General features: G+C 40.7%; 1 protein-coding gene across 2 annotated transcripts in view; it reads left to right on the forward strand.

The window, feature by feature from the left end:
* Window positions 1–11799, forward strand: part of acvr2ba (activin A receptor type 2Ba) — a 66594-nt gene extending 54795 nt beyond the window's left edge. For both annotated transcript variants that reach the window (XM_053635243.1, XM_053635251.1), the window contains exons 3-11: window positions 2205–2311; window positions 3407–3555; window positions 4829–4972; window positions 5759–5902; window positions 6535–6683; window positions 8575–8689; window positions 8927–9065; window positions 10646–10776; window positions 11598–11799. In XM_053635243.1, coding sequence (XP_053491218.1) covers window positions 2205–2311; window positions 3407–3555; window positions 4829–4972; window positions 5759–5902; window positions 6535–6683; window positions 8575–8689; window positions 8927–9065; window positions 10646–10776; window positions 11598–11792 — 1273 coding nt within the window. In that variant the 3' untranslated portion in view covers window positions 11793–11799. The remainder of the gene's footprint in view (window positions 1–2204; window positions 2312–3406; window positions 3556–4828; window positions 4973–5758; window positions 5903–6534; window positions 6684–8574; window positions 8690–8926; window positions 9066–10645; window positions 10777–11597) is intronic.
* The last annotated feature ends 2770 nt before the right edge of the window (window positions 11800–14569 follow it).

Below are 14569 nucleotides of genomic sequence, written 5' to 3' on the forward strand. Positions count from 1 at the left end.
TGATAGCTTTGGTGACTATAACCGTGATATGAAATTGTCACACCATTACATCTCGAGTAACAGTAAGTCGTGTTTGTGTCAGGCCCCATCACACCACCTCGTCACTGATTATTTTCCTCCAGGACGACAGAAATCAACTGTTTACCACTGTGGATAAGGATAGGTACAAAAATATATTTTAACATCCAATCTGCTACTTTATGCTGTGAGAAAGAGTCTAGTTACCTCGTGTTAAAAAACAGCGATGATGCTCTCAGAAAGACTCGTCATAGTTTATTGCGATATTGCTATCATTTCCTATCGTGTCATATCAGCGTCCGATCATATTGTCTCCCTCTCGGAGCATTTTTATCACTGTAAGGTTGTCAGGTCAGTGGGTTCACAGATTTGATGTTGCTCAGCATTTCCCAGTAGCACTGGCTCAGCCCTCTGAGGGGTGATCACTCTTCTTGTTGAGCTTGCGCTCGGCCCTGGTTTGACCGAGCGGGTTGTGCGGAATAACGGCCCGAGTGCTGACTGAGCGTTAGTCAGGTTGTGCTTCATCAGCAGAATTATCACACTAGTGCTAGATCTCTCCATCTCCTGGCACTTGTGTCATTCCTGGTTAGACGGCATGGTTTTTCTTTCCTCTGTGAAACAAGGGGATGCTGGGAGTTGGTGTGGAAGTTCAGTGTTTTTGTGCACCCCAGTCATGCTCATTTTAAGCAGTAGGCTATATTCCAGTTAGTCCAAGCGGACTGGACCAGTAAAATCAGTTTAGTGGACCAATTATACGTCAACAATACTTAAATATGTTCCTTTATACAACAGTTAGTTCCAGTCCAGGAATTTGATTGATTAGTTGAGCGGAGTTCAGAGAGTGCCTATATTTACTATAACCGCTCTTGGACGTTTCACCGTGTGTATCATGCCGCTCGTCTGTGTTCACGATTACTTCAGTAGTGTTTGTGACATCATCGGAGGACATTGTAAAGGATATTTTCAGGAATATAACTTTTGGCTTAAAATAGGAAAGCTTGTCAGTTGAAGATGAAAAGGAAAAAGATTGGACCGGAAGCATCTTGAGTGGGAACGTACAAATCGGTGTAAGCTAGCTTGCCCGCCGAAGTGCTATAAGGCGAGCGTGGCTTCTTCGGGATCTCTTTCCGCTAGTGGAGCAAACAATAAACAGAATGTTTATTGCGCTCTTGGTAGTGCGATATTGCAAAATTATTAGCATAAGTGTTACCTACCAATTTCTTGAACTTTCCACATTTTTTTGTGGAAAGTTCTGGAATGAAAGTTCTGGAATGAAATGGATAATGAATCTTCATGAAATAGACCATAATATTGAAAATCAATATAGTTTGCTAAATTAGTTACAAATACAAAACCTGCAAAGTATTCACCCCCATTGTTGTGAGACTCCTAATTAAGTAGTTATGGAAAGAGACATGGAAACAACTTCACATGTTTCGATTACTAATAAAGAATTGCTAACGATTAGACCATTTTGTCAGTAGCTGTGTTTACAACTATTCGTTTACGCCTCTATTTCGCCCCCTAGTGGAAAGACAGAGACTAGCTCCTTTTTCAGAGTCCATCCATCCATTTTCTATACCGCTTATCCTTCAGGTTCACGGGGAACCTGAAGCCGATCCCAGGGAGCATGGGGCACAAGGCGGGTTACACCCTGGACAGGGTGTCAGTCCATCACATGGCACACTATGGACACCTTGGACATGCCAATCAGCCTACCGTGAATGTCTTTGGACTGGGGGAGGAAACCGGATTACCCGGAGGAAACCCCTGCAGCACGGGGAGAACATGCAAACATTTTTCAGACTCTTTAAATTTATTCATGGTTTTAATTTCAAACATAAATTTGGTTAGCCAGATTTTGAACCTTTATCGGTACGCTCCTGGCGTGCAGGCCGTGTTTGACACCCCTTATCCAAAAGCATCACTTTACAATTTCTGCAAATGGGAAAAGTGAATGGTTCACACTCTGTTCTCATTGCAGTAGCAAAACCTCCAGGGATGAGTTCTGATGCTTTTATTTATTTATTTATTTATTTATTTATTTATTTATTTATTTATTTCCGTGCACACTACCACATGCTCCAAGCTCCAATTCTGCCCTCAATGAACTTTGCACCAAAGCCATTCTCTTGATCAAAAGGAAAGGTATTGTAACTCTTCTCTATTTTCTTTCTCAACCCCAGGCAAGAGTGTGTGGCCACGGAGGAGAACCCACAGGTGTTCTTCTGCTGCTGTGAGGGCAGCTTCTGCAACGAGAGGTTCACACACCTGCCAGACGTTAGCGGACCAGGTGAGCAAACGATCCTGCACCACTGGGAAGCCCTGTTTATTTATTCCGTGTTTATTTTTATTTTTTTACAGCGCAAACACATCTTTAGATCCCTTGTGTTTAATATGTACTTATTACGACACGTTAGTTTGAAAATGAGCTCATTAAATCAGTGGAAGCAAGGACTGAGTATATAGCAGCAGTGGACTCGGGCACAGGAGTCGTATCATTTCTCAGAAGGCGGCATGCTTTTCTTTGTGGGGTTTTTCTGATCGTCTGAATCGTATGATAGTATTTAAGAATGAAGTATAATAGTATTTGTCTGGTATGAATCTAGGTAGGGAGTATGTAGTTCATGTAAGTATTGTATAAGGCATATATTGACATGCGTACATGCATTACATAAAGGTAATATAAATAACGCATTCTTTCTGTAACGTGAAGCAGCTCAACGTTTTCTTCTCAAGGAGAACTGCAGTGGTGCGAGGGGGAGTTGAAACAACATGATCTTATTAGTTGGTTCCATATGATTAACATTTGACATGCAAAAGTCACCGTATTTTGATGGGAGATTATGGAAAAGGAAGAATGTTGCCCTTTAAGTGACTCATATTGATGTATCATGCGCGATATGTCCGATGACATAACTAACAACATACTGAAAGGTCACGTTTGCGTTCAGCTTGGTTTTGAACCTCGGTATCGATTTTTCGCCTGTGACCTGTTTGCATGTTTGTATATTACACATATTAAATTGTAGCTGGGTTCTCCCCCCCGTACATCTTTCACAACCGTTTAAGTCTGAGTTTAAAGAGAGTCTCGTCTCCTAAGTGGTCTCACCGTGACGTCTTTAGATTGGAAACTCGGTGAACGGTGAGACCTTCTGTGTCCACACAAGAACTGGGAGATGCAGATAAATCCATATCATGCTTTGATTCCCCCCCCTCCTTTAGAGACAACAATGTCCACTGCAGTTTAACAAGGGGAAGTTTGATTTATCAGCCCCTTGCCGACATGCTGCTGCCTCTGTGGGATTATCTGTAGAATTAGCTGTCTCTCTTGGTATCTGTGTCTCTCACCTGTAACATGGTATTGTGTGTTTGCTGCCTGTCTCAGTGATCGAGCCCCCTCCTGCTGCACTCTCTCTGCTCAACGTATTGGTGTACTCCCTGCTGCCAATCACCATGCTGTCCATGGCTCTGCTGCTGGCTGTCTGGATGTACCGCCACCGCAAGCCGCCCTACGGCCACGTCGACATCAATGAGGTTACACCCCACTTTCTATCGGTTTACTCCAAACCATAATGTTATTATTTATTGTTTTCCCCCACAGTAGGACTCTTTCTTCTTCCCCATGTTCATTCATCCTTTGATTCTTTCCACGTATACGCCGTGTGACTGTATTATTAGTTTATTCCAATTCTACCTTGGTAATGACTTACCCCCCCACCCCCTTTGCCTCTCCTTCTGTCCCTAATTTAGTGTCCATCTATACAGTCTCAGTTCTGTATTTTTCAAAATGTCTGTCACCATCTAGTGGTTGTTTTGCCAAACGCAACTCCAGTTTGTGGTTCAATAGTTTACAGTGCTAATTTAGTCAGTAATCATAAATAATTTGTAAATCATACTCACAGCAGGGCTGGGTGATACAATATCGATGTCATGATCAATGATTACGCGATACATTTTTCTGAGATATCGTTGGTATGGTGATATATTTTTATATTAATTTTTTTTATTAATTACAGGTTAAATAATTAGAAATGAAACAATACTGAATGGATGCTGCTGAGCTGATATTTTTTTTCTTTGTAGGCATTAAAGAAAAGTATCGTCACACTCAGTTTAACGTTTTTGTTTGTTTGTTTAACTTAATGCTGTTTTTCGGACAGTTTGTTATATATTATGATGCGCATCGTAGAAATGTCCTCAAGTATCATGATATGATATTTTTGTCATATTGCCCAGCCCTAACTCACAGCACTGCAATGATGATAAGGAAATCAGCAAGGAATTCTTCTACAGTTGTCCTAAAAGTCTCCATTCAGGGGGACTATGTTTGCCAGCTCCACGTTGGTTGTGCCTTCGTCAGTGGGTGTTCGTGGACGTGTGCTTCTTGGTCGGTCCGCAGCACTTCCACTCTTTTTGAATTTGTTAAGTTTGGCAGCAGTGTCATGTATGATGTGCTTGCCATGTTTCCTGTTAAAGTCCATCACAACCTTGCAACAGCTTCCTGATCCAGCCATGAGAATGATTTCAATGCTTCTGTCAAAGGCGTTCTTAAAGGATATTTGAAGAAAAAAAAATATATATATATATATATATATATATATATAAACTAATGAGAGACATTTTGAAGACATTTTGCTAAAAGTGTTAATTTCCCCTATGTATGGAGACTTTTGGGACACCCTGTATAAAAAATACTGAAAAAGTTTTTTTCTATTAGAACACATGCAGCAACAAACTTTGTTCATCCTTGTAATTAAATGGTGATCACAGTGTGTTCAGTCTATTCTGCATTATTGTCTTTGCTCAGGATCCAGGTCCAGCCCCTCCGTCTCCTCTGATAGGGCTGAAACCCCTGCAGTTGTTGGAGATTAAGGCTAGAGGGCGATTCGGCTGTGTGTGGAAAGCCCAGATGATGAATGAATACGTGGCTGTTAAGATCTTCCCCGTTCAGGTTTGTTCTTATGCTTTCTTTCTGTTGTTCTGCAGGAAACGTTAATTATGTTCCAAAGGTTTCAACCTGCCAACAACAACAACAAAAGTGACCCACAGATAGCACTGTACACTAATGACCACATCGCTGCTGATTTCTCCAGACGAGCAAATCGGGAAGTGTTGTTGATTCTTCTGATAATGGTGCTGGCTGCCAGGTTAATCACAGGTTTATCCTTAATGCACTCGTTTTGTTGTTTCTATAGCAACAGCTCGATCACAGGGAGTTGTTCGGTGGATCCTCGACATAAAAATAAAGCTAATAAAAAAGACTTGATTTTAAACGACTTGCTACGTTATTAACAGTGAAAAATATTTAATTGTTGATATGGTGATGTTTTCAATCAATGAGGAGATGATTATGTAACATTTTTTGGAAGGAGTCTCCAGTGTCGGCACTTTGTTGCAGTCAGGTAAAGCTGGAGCTTTAGGATTTTACGATGGAGGATTTTGAGGCTGGTGAAGGAATTGCTGTTTATAACAAGAACTAACTTGTTTCATTACGTATAACTACAAACACATAAAACATAATCGTTGTCAAAGTTGCTGTGCTATGAGAGGAATAAAACACCTCAGGACAAGCAGTTGTAGGGAAAAAAACCTCCACTTCGCCTTAGGCCACATCACACCACCCCGTTGTTGATTATTTTCCTATTACAGCGCACTCCGTCGTTTTCTTCTTTACGTCTTTTGTTCATTCATTTCATTAGTTAATGCTTGTGTCATTGTTTATTTTTCTGTTCTTCAGGACAAGCAGTCGTGGCAGAACGAGCGAGATATGTTCACCACACCAGGGATGAAGCATGAGAACTTGCTGCGTTACATTGCTGCTGAGAAACGCGGGACCAGCCTGGAAATGGAGCTCTGGCTCATTACCGAATTCCATGAAAAGGTCAGAGGTCAAGTCCAAAATGCATGTATGCACTGGTGACTGCTTAAAACGTAGCAGTATTAAAAACATATACAGGTTTCGAGCTGTTTACTCTCATAACTGGAACCTGGAAATATGCCGTCGTGGACACTCTGATACGGTTTTATTCACTTTGATAGCAGATTTTTCTCTAGGCAAGTTGTTTTACTGATTTCCCTGTTTGTGTAGCGGTGGTGTATGAAATCGTGAGGAGCTGCAGTTACGTTTGATGTTTTAAAAACCTTTTGTCTTGCTGAAAGGCTTGAATAATAAACAGGTAAACGGTAAGAGCTTTGACGTTTCAGTTTAGAGTTCTGGATAAATTTTCAGCTTTTGACACAACGTTCATCTAAAGTAGGTTTTTTTTTTTGGTTTTTTTGCTATTATCCGAACACACAAATTAGAAACCGCTGGCACGTTTAATTTTGGGGGAAATGAGATGGAGACACAAATCAAATGTTTAAGTGGAGGACTTATTATGTTTTGGACTTGTTACACTCAAGTGCTGTGCCACTTTCCGGAAAGGTGTCTCTAACGTTTTTAGTCATGCTTTACTGCGTTAAGCATTATAAGTTGAAGTTGTGCTGAGCTGTCAGATGTTCTCTATTCTACAGGGTTCTCTGACTGATTATCTGAAGGGCAGCGTTGTAAGCTGGAATGAGTTATGTCACATTGCTGAAACTATGGCGTGTGGCCTGGCCTACCTTCATGAAGATGTACCACGGTACAAAGGAGAAGGCCCCAAACCTGCTATCGCTCACAGGTAAGACAAAAGAGCGCAGGTGTAAAAAGCAGGTCTTGTCAGGATCATTTGTACTTATTAATATGTACAAGATTTAAAACACTGTTGACTATTAGGACCTGGTAAAAAAATATAGATTCTCCGATTTTAATCGATCCTCAATTTAACGAATCGATATCGGGAAATCCGCGAATCGATTCTTAACGCGCGCGCTTTACATGAGAGGATGTGAATACTTCTTGTAGTTCACCTCTCGTCCTGAAGATGTCACCATCTTTCATGTTTTGAATTTTAATAACTGTTTTATTTCTTAAACATGTTTTAAGTTGTTCATAAATTTTACTGTTGCACATTTACAGCGTTTTCATTATCTTTTTTTTTTTACAGTAATGTGCAATTTGTGCTTACTTTGTGTGCACACATTTATGATTTCTTGTTACAATGTTTGCTACTCAAAGTAAAAGTAAAAAGTCATTAAACATAATTGTGTGGGCCCTTTTGTTAATGTAAATGTGTATTTCAGTAATATAGCTAAATAGGAGGGTTTTAGTTACCAGCATCTATATTAAAACATGGATTCCATGTCTGCGAAACTAACAATTTAAATGAAATATTGATAACTAATCGATATTGAATCGAATCGAATCGAAATCATATCAGTAAGAATCGAATCGCCAAATTGGTCGCAATAAACAGCCCTATTGACTGCGTTTACATTTCTGTCATATTCCGTTTTGAGGTCTATATTCTGCTTGCAGCCGTATTCTGAATATAATGTTTATATGCTTACACGCATCAGAATATTGAACCTGTATACATGGTTGTTGTAAGTATGGCTGAGTTGCTGTTCAAATACCGAGCATACATCTAAGCATGTGTTAGCACCCACAATTCCTTGTGGACTGAGCATGCGCATATATCTCCTTTCAGTGGATTTTCTGAGTAAGGTGTTTGCATGCAACAAATTTCTGATTAAAACAGGCATAACTCAGGGGTGGGAATCAGAATATTGTCTTAATCTGAATCAGGTAATCGGACTGCGGGGTTTACACGGAATTTATCGCCAAATTCCGATTAATATCAGAATATTCATGTGCATTTGAACGTAGTCATTGTGTGAAGGGGCCTGCTTAACCTGAATGTGATAAGTCATTTGTGGGGCAGTCTGGGAAAAGACTTTACATACTGAAATTTGTACATTTTCTGCTTTTTGCCATTAATGTTCTGAAAACGACTTGTTTTCCATGTTTTCTTTTGCACATATTTAAGCCAGAGGTACAGTTATAACATGTTAAAATTCTCATAACCTTCAAAAGTAAAAAGAGAGACGGTTGCGTTTAAAGATTTCAGTCCAGCTGTGGTGCACGAGGTATCGCAGGCATTTTAACAGCTGGTATCCGATTACTGGAAACTGAACTGATTAGACTGATCAGGGGGCAGTGGTGGCTTAGCGGTTAAGGCTCTGGGTTACTGATCGGAAAGGTCGGGGGTTCAAGCCCCAGCACTGCCAAGCTGCCACTGTTGGGCCCTTGAGCAAGGCCCTTAACCCTCTCTGCTCCAGGGGTGCTGTATCATGGCTGACCCTGCGCTCTGTCCCCAACTTCCTAACATGCGAAGAAAAGAATTTCACTGTTCTGTAATGTATATGTGACCAATAAAGACTCATTATCATTTCCATTATATCTAGGTAGACTGACTGTTTCTACCACTGCGTTAGTTAAACATGCTCCTTACCCAGTATGATCTTGAACTATATTTATGGTGTCTTAAAGTATGTTCAGAACTATAAGAAATCCAATTTCTCCAGATTTTTCAGATGAAATGACATCTGATGGGTTTTCCTAGCTCATCGAACATCAAGCTGTTCATTTCAGCTCATTCAAGCTTAACTCATGCTCATGCTAACTTCCAGGGACTTCAAGAGTAAAAACGTGATGCTGAAGAACGATCTGACTGCTGTCATCGGTGACTTTGGGTTGGCGGTGAAGTTTGAGCCTGGAAAAGCTCCAGGAGACACTCATGGCCAGGTATGAAAGTGTTCATCAGAAGAAAGGAAAACCAGAACACACCAGATTTGAATGAAGCAGGGCAGCTTCCATAATGTTAACAGCAGTTGTATAACATGGGTCCAGTAGCTTAATATGCCCAGTCATGTTTAAACATAACTGCAGCATTTTCTACCAGCACATGATTAAAGCTGGAGTACAGTATTGTGCAGTAGTTTCACGTATTAGAGCAAGTTAACCGTTTGATTCCGCTGTTAGGTTGGCACGCGGCGGTACATGGCGCCCGAGGTGCTGGAGGGAGCCATTAACTTCCAGAGGGATGCGTTTCTGAGGATAGACATGTATGCCATGGGACTCGTGCTCTGGGAGCTGGTGTCCCGCTGCACAGCCGCTGATGGTGAGCGCTCACAGCTTCTCATCCGAGGACTAACACCCAATCATTCTGTCAACTTCCCCTTTGAATGAATACCATGTGGAAATGAACAGATAATCAAGCAGTGCCTGATTATCCCCATGGAATCAAAATTGAAGTTTCACAGCTTTTAGTATGAATATGTTAGCCTTAGCGTTATTTATATGCTAGTGTGCTCTAAAACGGTGACAAAATTCGCGTTTAGAAGATGTACGCATTCAAAATGTACAGTCTCTCTCTACCACCGATACGGATCGACAATTTTGATGACATCATTCTGCGCTTTAGTTTCTCATCAGATTTTCCGTCCAATCAAATGCTCTCTAGAATCAGAAGTGTCCTGCCCCAAACATTATTGTTTTTAAAAATGACCTTGCCAAAGTTGCTGTTGTTGAGCGAGAGAAATTATGTCAGCAAGCATGGGTCGTAAAGGTCTCTTTGGCTGTTTGAACAAGCATTTTATTCAGTTTTCCAGCTATAAGTTGGTTAAGAAGGAAATGGCTTGAATTCATTCACGCTCATGGTCTTAACTGTCACGTATGGCTTAGCCCGGGCTGTGAGGTAAGCTAAACACTACGGGCTATTTAAAAAGGAGGAGGAGCCACTCGCTATGTCCTGCGCTGACTTCCTGTTTCAGTGGAAATTACGCCAACACATCGAAAAACGCTGCACGTTTCAAGGCACTTCACTGAGACTTTAAGAGTGTCAAGTGCTATTAATGAATAGAGTTAAGCTAAGAAACTGTCACAAAGCAGATTTTTTTTCTTTGTTATTTATTCACTCGAATTCAATTAAAGTGCTAATGTAAGCTCAAAAATTGGACAGTGTTAATCAGAGCATGTAGTCCTTATCATATTTGACTTGATATTACGGTTGTTTTTACATTTGTCACTGTGATTGTTCCGTTTATTAGTGGAACTTGGTGGGAGTTTGACTAGTGGTTCCTCTTCGGGTCAGCTACATTTTTCAACGTGCTATGATTTAGGTTCTTAATGTTAGTGAGCAGACTTCGGGGTCATCGCTCACTACTCTGGGTATAGTCCGTTACTGTGTTCAAGTTCAAGTGGTTTTATTGTCATTTCAACCAGTACAGCGTTCCTCCAGGACAACAGTGCTGCATAAAACAACACACTAACCACATGAGACACAGAACTAAATAAGATCTACACATTTCTACATAAAGTACACGTGCAGACGTGTGCTAAAAACACATGACAGTACAATACTACTAAAACAGGACAATAGGAACAGTAAGTGACAGTGTAGCGCAGAGCAGTACACAGTTTTAGTGTGGAAGTGTCTGATATAACAGGTAGTGCAGAAGATAGGTGCCAAGGAATAACAATAAATAATTTAAAAATGGTCTCAATGTAAACATAACATGTTATGACTGAGAATTCAGCAGATTAGCTTATACCAAATATGGACATAGCAGTTACTGTGGTAGCAGCCAGGTAAAGTGTATAATACTGACAGTAAATTAAATACTATATTTTTATATTAAAGTCCAATACCAAGTTGATGGACTCTGTTGAACATCTCAGAGCTGTCGGTTGTCTGTACAGGTCCAGTGGACGAGTACATGCTGCCCTTTGAGGAGGAGATTGGACAGCACCCGACCCTGGAGGACCTGCAGGATGTCGTCGTCCACAAAAAGATGAGGCCTGCGCTGAAGGAGTGCTGGCTTAAACATCCTGTAAGCATGTCTTTGAAGCGTTTATGTCATCCACGTCATTTTGAAATGTATAGAGAAGGAGAAGAGCCTTGTCTTATAGACAAGACTTTTGCTCCACTTATAAGTTAGTATGACTTCATGATTACTAAAATAAGGCTCCAGTGTCCCTGGGTCGAGCTCAGGTTACTGTCTGCACGGGTTTCCTTGCAGTTTTCTGGATAACGAGATAAATAAGCAGCCATTCATATATATATATATATATATATATATATATATATATATATATATATATATATATATATATATATATATATATATATATAAATTCTGTAGCATTGTGTTATTTAATGATTTTTGAAAACATGGAAATTACACAATGTAATTTCCGTAAATGAAATCAAAATGGATATTTATGACTTTCTTAGAGCTTGACCTTGGTCACGATTCTGCACGTTTTATCTACACATTTTTGTCTTTGTAATCTTCCACTAAAGTGCAAATCCCCCCCCCCCCAAAAATAAAACAAAAGCAAGCATTTTCGGTTACGACACATTGATAGTTTGCAGGGGGGAACACAAACTTTGGCCTTGATCTTCCCTGCATGCTTTAGTAGGATTTTGTCCAGTTCCGCTTCCTCTAATGAGCATGGTGGGACGTGAGCATTCCATGACTGCAGATTAATGGTTACATAGATGTTAGGAGTATAAAGCACAAGTGTCATGACGATATGATCGAGTATAGATTCTTTCAGCCAGCGATACCATTTCTCATTCTCGTTGCCCTTTAGGCACTTTTAAACCTTCTGTGCTGATCAAAGTCAGAGTGTATGTTTGTGTATGCAGGGTCTGGAGCAGTTGTGTGAGACGATAGAGGAATGCTGGGATCACGACGCTGAGGCTCGTCTCTCAGCGGGCTGCGTAGAGGAACGTCTCTCTCAGATCCGGCGCCTCAGCAGCGGCCCTGCCTCCGACTGCCTCGTCTCAGTGCTCACCTCCGTCACCAACGTGGACTTAGCACCCAAAGAGTCCAGCATCTGAGAATGAGCAGAGGGAGGGGGATGGTGGGGGGGGTCGAACGCGAACTCTGAAAAAAGCGAAACCCGAAGCGACAGAAACAACCTTCGTCTTTCCAGACTCAGCGGATCTCAGACAACAATGAATGCAGCTGCTATTTTATCCTGACGTTTTTTAAATTAATTATCATTATTATTATTCTTAGTATGATTATTATTCTGATCGGATCAATACTACCAGCACACTTCGCTACTGTATTTTTATCAAGAGAGGAAAACACAAAAGTTAAAAAAAGCTAAAAAAAAAAAATAATAATAATAATAAAAAAAATACAAAACAGCATAAGGACATCTCAAATCGCATTCAGGTGCCGACTTATGAATGCTGACAAGATGCAGGTACCTCAACCGTTTCAGTTCAGTGGTGGTTTTTTCCGGGTTTTTTTTCCTTTATGTTCCTATTTTTCTGTCTTTTGGACAGGATTGCCTGAGGCAAAACCAACCAACACATCAAGCAACCGTTCACCATGTTGGGAATGCTCAAATACAACAATGCTGCAAAACCTGAGAGGAGCATTTATGACTGTTACATTAACCTTCCTCAAGGGTTTTTTATTTCCGATTTTTTTAAGAACTTTTCCTCTCTGATTGTGTGCTATTCAAATTTTACGGAAAACGTGTCTTTTACGGAACTAACGGGTGTCTCTAGAACACAACAAAATGTGGAAGACAACTGGATTGTTTTTTTTGTTTTGTTTTTGTTTTTTGGGGGGCTTATTTTTCTTCCTTCGTTTGGTTTTGTGCTGTTGAAGCTGGCGACTGTGAAGAGGGGGTCGGTTCAGAATTTTATCGCGTGGAAATGAGAATTTAGGTTTGAGAAATTGGCTTTGTGTTTAGAGGTAGCGGATGAGTCGAGGATTTGGAACGACGCGTTTTATTTGGTACGGAATTATTTCTCAGGTAAACAGTTCGGGTAAGGGTGGGGGCGGGGGTGGGGGCGGGGTCGGGGGGGATGAGTGACTGCCATTTATCCCTAGCAAATAGAAGGAGAACCGTTGAAGGGTCGGTTTTAACCATAATGAAATTTAACACTAAAATGTTCATGCAAAACCATGATGAGAGCGTGGGTGTGTGGGTGAACGTGTGTGTGTGTCTGTGTGTGTGTGTGTAGCTTAGAGAGACCTTGCGGAGGGTTCCGGTCCTAGTGGCCATCAAAACAGTTTTGTTTTGTTTTTCTTTGCCAAGTCCACGCACATATTAGATACCCGGATTTGAGGACCTTGACCGAAACAGCAGACTCATGATCGTTTCGAAGGCTTGTTTTTGCAACTCTTGAGCAGTTGATAAGAAGGATTTTTTTTTGATTCGTCGATTCGCACGTTTTAGCTGTGTCCCTTTTGCGTATTATCGGTATCTCAGAGGGACCAACTTTAAGAATCGGATCTTGTGGGTCCTACATTGTAGATACTAGACGTACGGCGCAATAGACATGACATTCAGCCCAGTCTTTTATTAAGAGTGACTGAAACGCATTCGTTCGAGAGAAAAACTACAACCAGGAAACTTGTTTTTTTGTTTGTTTCTGTTTTAGTTTTTTTTTATCTTAAAAGTGGCAAGAATTCACATTTCTGTTTGCCACAGTATAACAGTGAATGTCCACAATGCTGCTGTATTCACTCAAAGCTGAAATATTTTTTTTTCCCTTTCCATTTCTTCTTTGCATTACACACACAACTTCTCAGTAAAATTCATTTTCAAATGCAACGCAATGTCGAGAAAAACGACGAGGCTTCCGAGAAGAACGAGAGCAACTCTAAACAATAAAAAAATTTGTAGAGGACAAAACACAAAAAGCTTAAAAAAAAAATTAAAAAAAGAAGAAGAGAGATATTGTTCATGAACCACAGACCACCTCAAACCAGAAATACCTCAGATTTTTCTATGTGTATGACTTGTGTTATATATTCTGTTAGCTGTGTTGACTTATAGTAAGTATATTTTGATTTTAAGTTGGCTTTTAAGATTAGGGAGTTTTGAAGGGGGGGGGATCCAAAATCTTTGAAGAAGTGCTACCACATTATGGTGTATAAATAGAAAACCCGTGTAAATAGCTGTAAACAGGTCTAGAATTCTGCCTATCTTTGAGACCAGGGCATTATTCCCTTATTTTGTGCCGGCTTTTCTGTTCCCTCTAACTCTCCTTTCCTTCTCTGTTGCTCAAAGGGACATCGAACCTTTAATATTAGGACTATATGAGCCTTCTCTTCTAATGCGTCAATATGTATTGGATTTGTCGCTCAGAAAACGAGTTTTGCTGTTCCTTCTAAAATGAAGCAAACTACCGTGCAGCTAAGTGACACGGCGTCGCTCGCTTCACCTTACCAAATTAGCGCTTTCTGAATTGAAACCAAATTCGCTGGCTTGCATTGGGCACTGATGTTGTTATACAGCAGCAGAAATTTTACAGGGCATGTCATTTTAGAAAAAGAAGAAGAGGGGGAAAAAAAAGGTTTGGTGTCCCTCTGTTTTCTCACTCTTGCCCATGAGGCTTTGCAGCGGTTGCTTCTTTTTCCTCTCTATGTCCTGACCAGAGCTTTAAGTTATTTTGTTTTGATTCATGGTGCCATACAACTTCTCCGGGATATTCGCCTTTCATCTGCGGTGCTGGATGTGGGTAGAATCGGGCCTGCGTGCGTGCGTGCGTGCGTGCGTGTGTGTGTGTGTGTGTGTGTGTGTGTGTGTGTGTGTGTGTGTGTTGAAGCTGGAGTGAAGCTTCCAGGGTGGCCCGTGATCACAGGGAAT

The sequence above is a fragment of the Ictalurus furcatus genome, chromosome 1 (genome assembly GCF_023375685.1).
Source record: "Ictalurus furcatus strain D&B chromosome 1, Billie_1.0, whole genome shotgun sequence".
Classification (NCBI taxonomy): domain Eukaryota; kingdom Metazoa; phylum Chordata; class Actinopteri; order Siluriformes; family Ictaluridae; genus Ictalurus; species Ictalurus furcatus.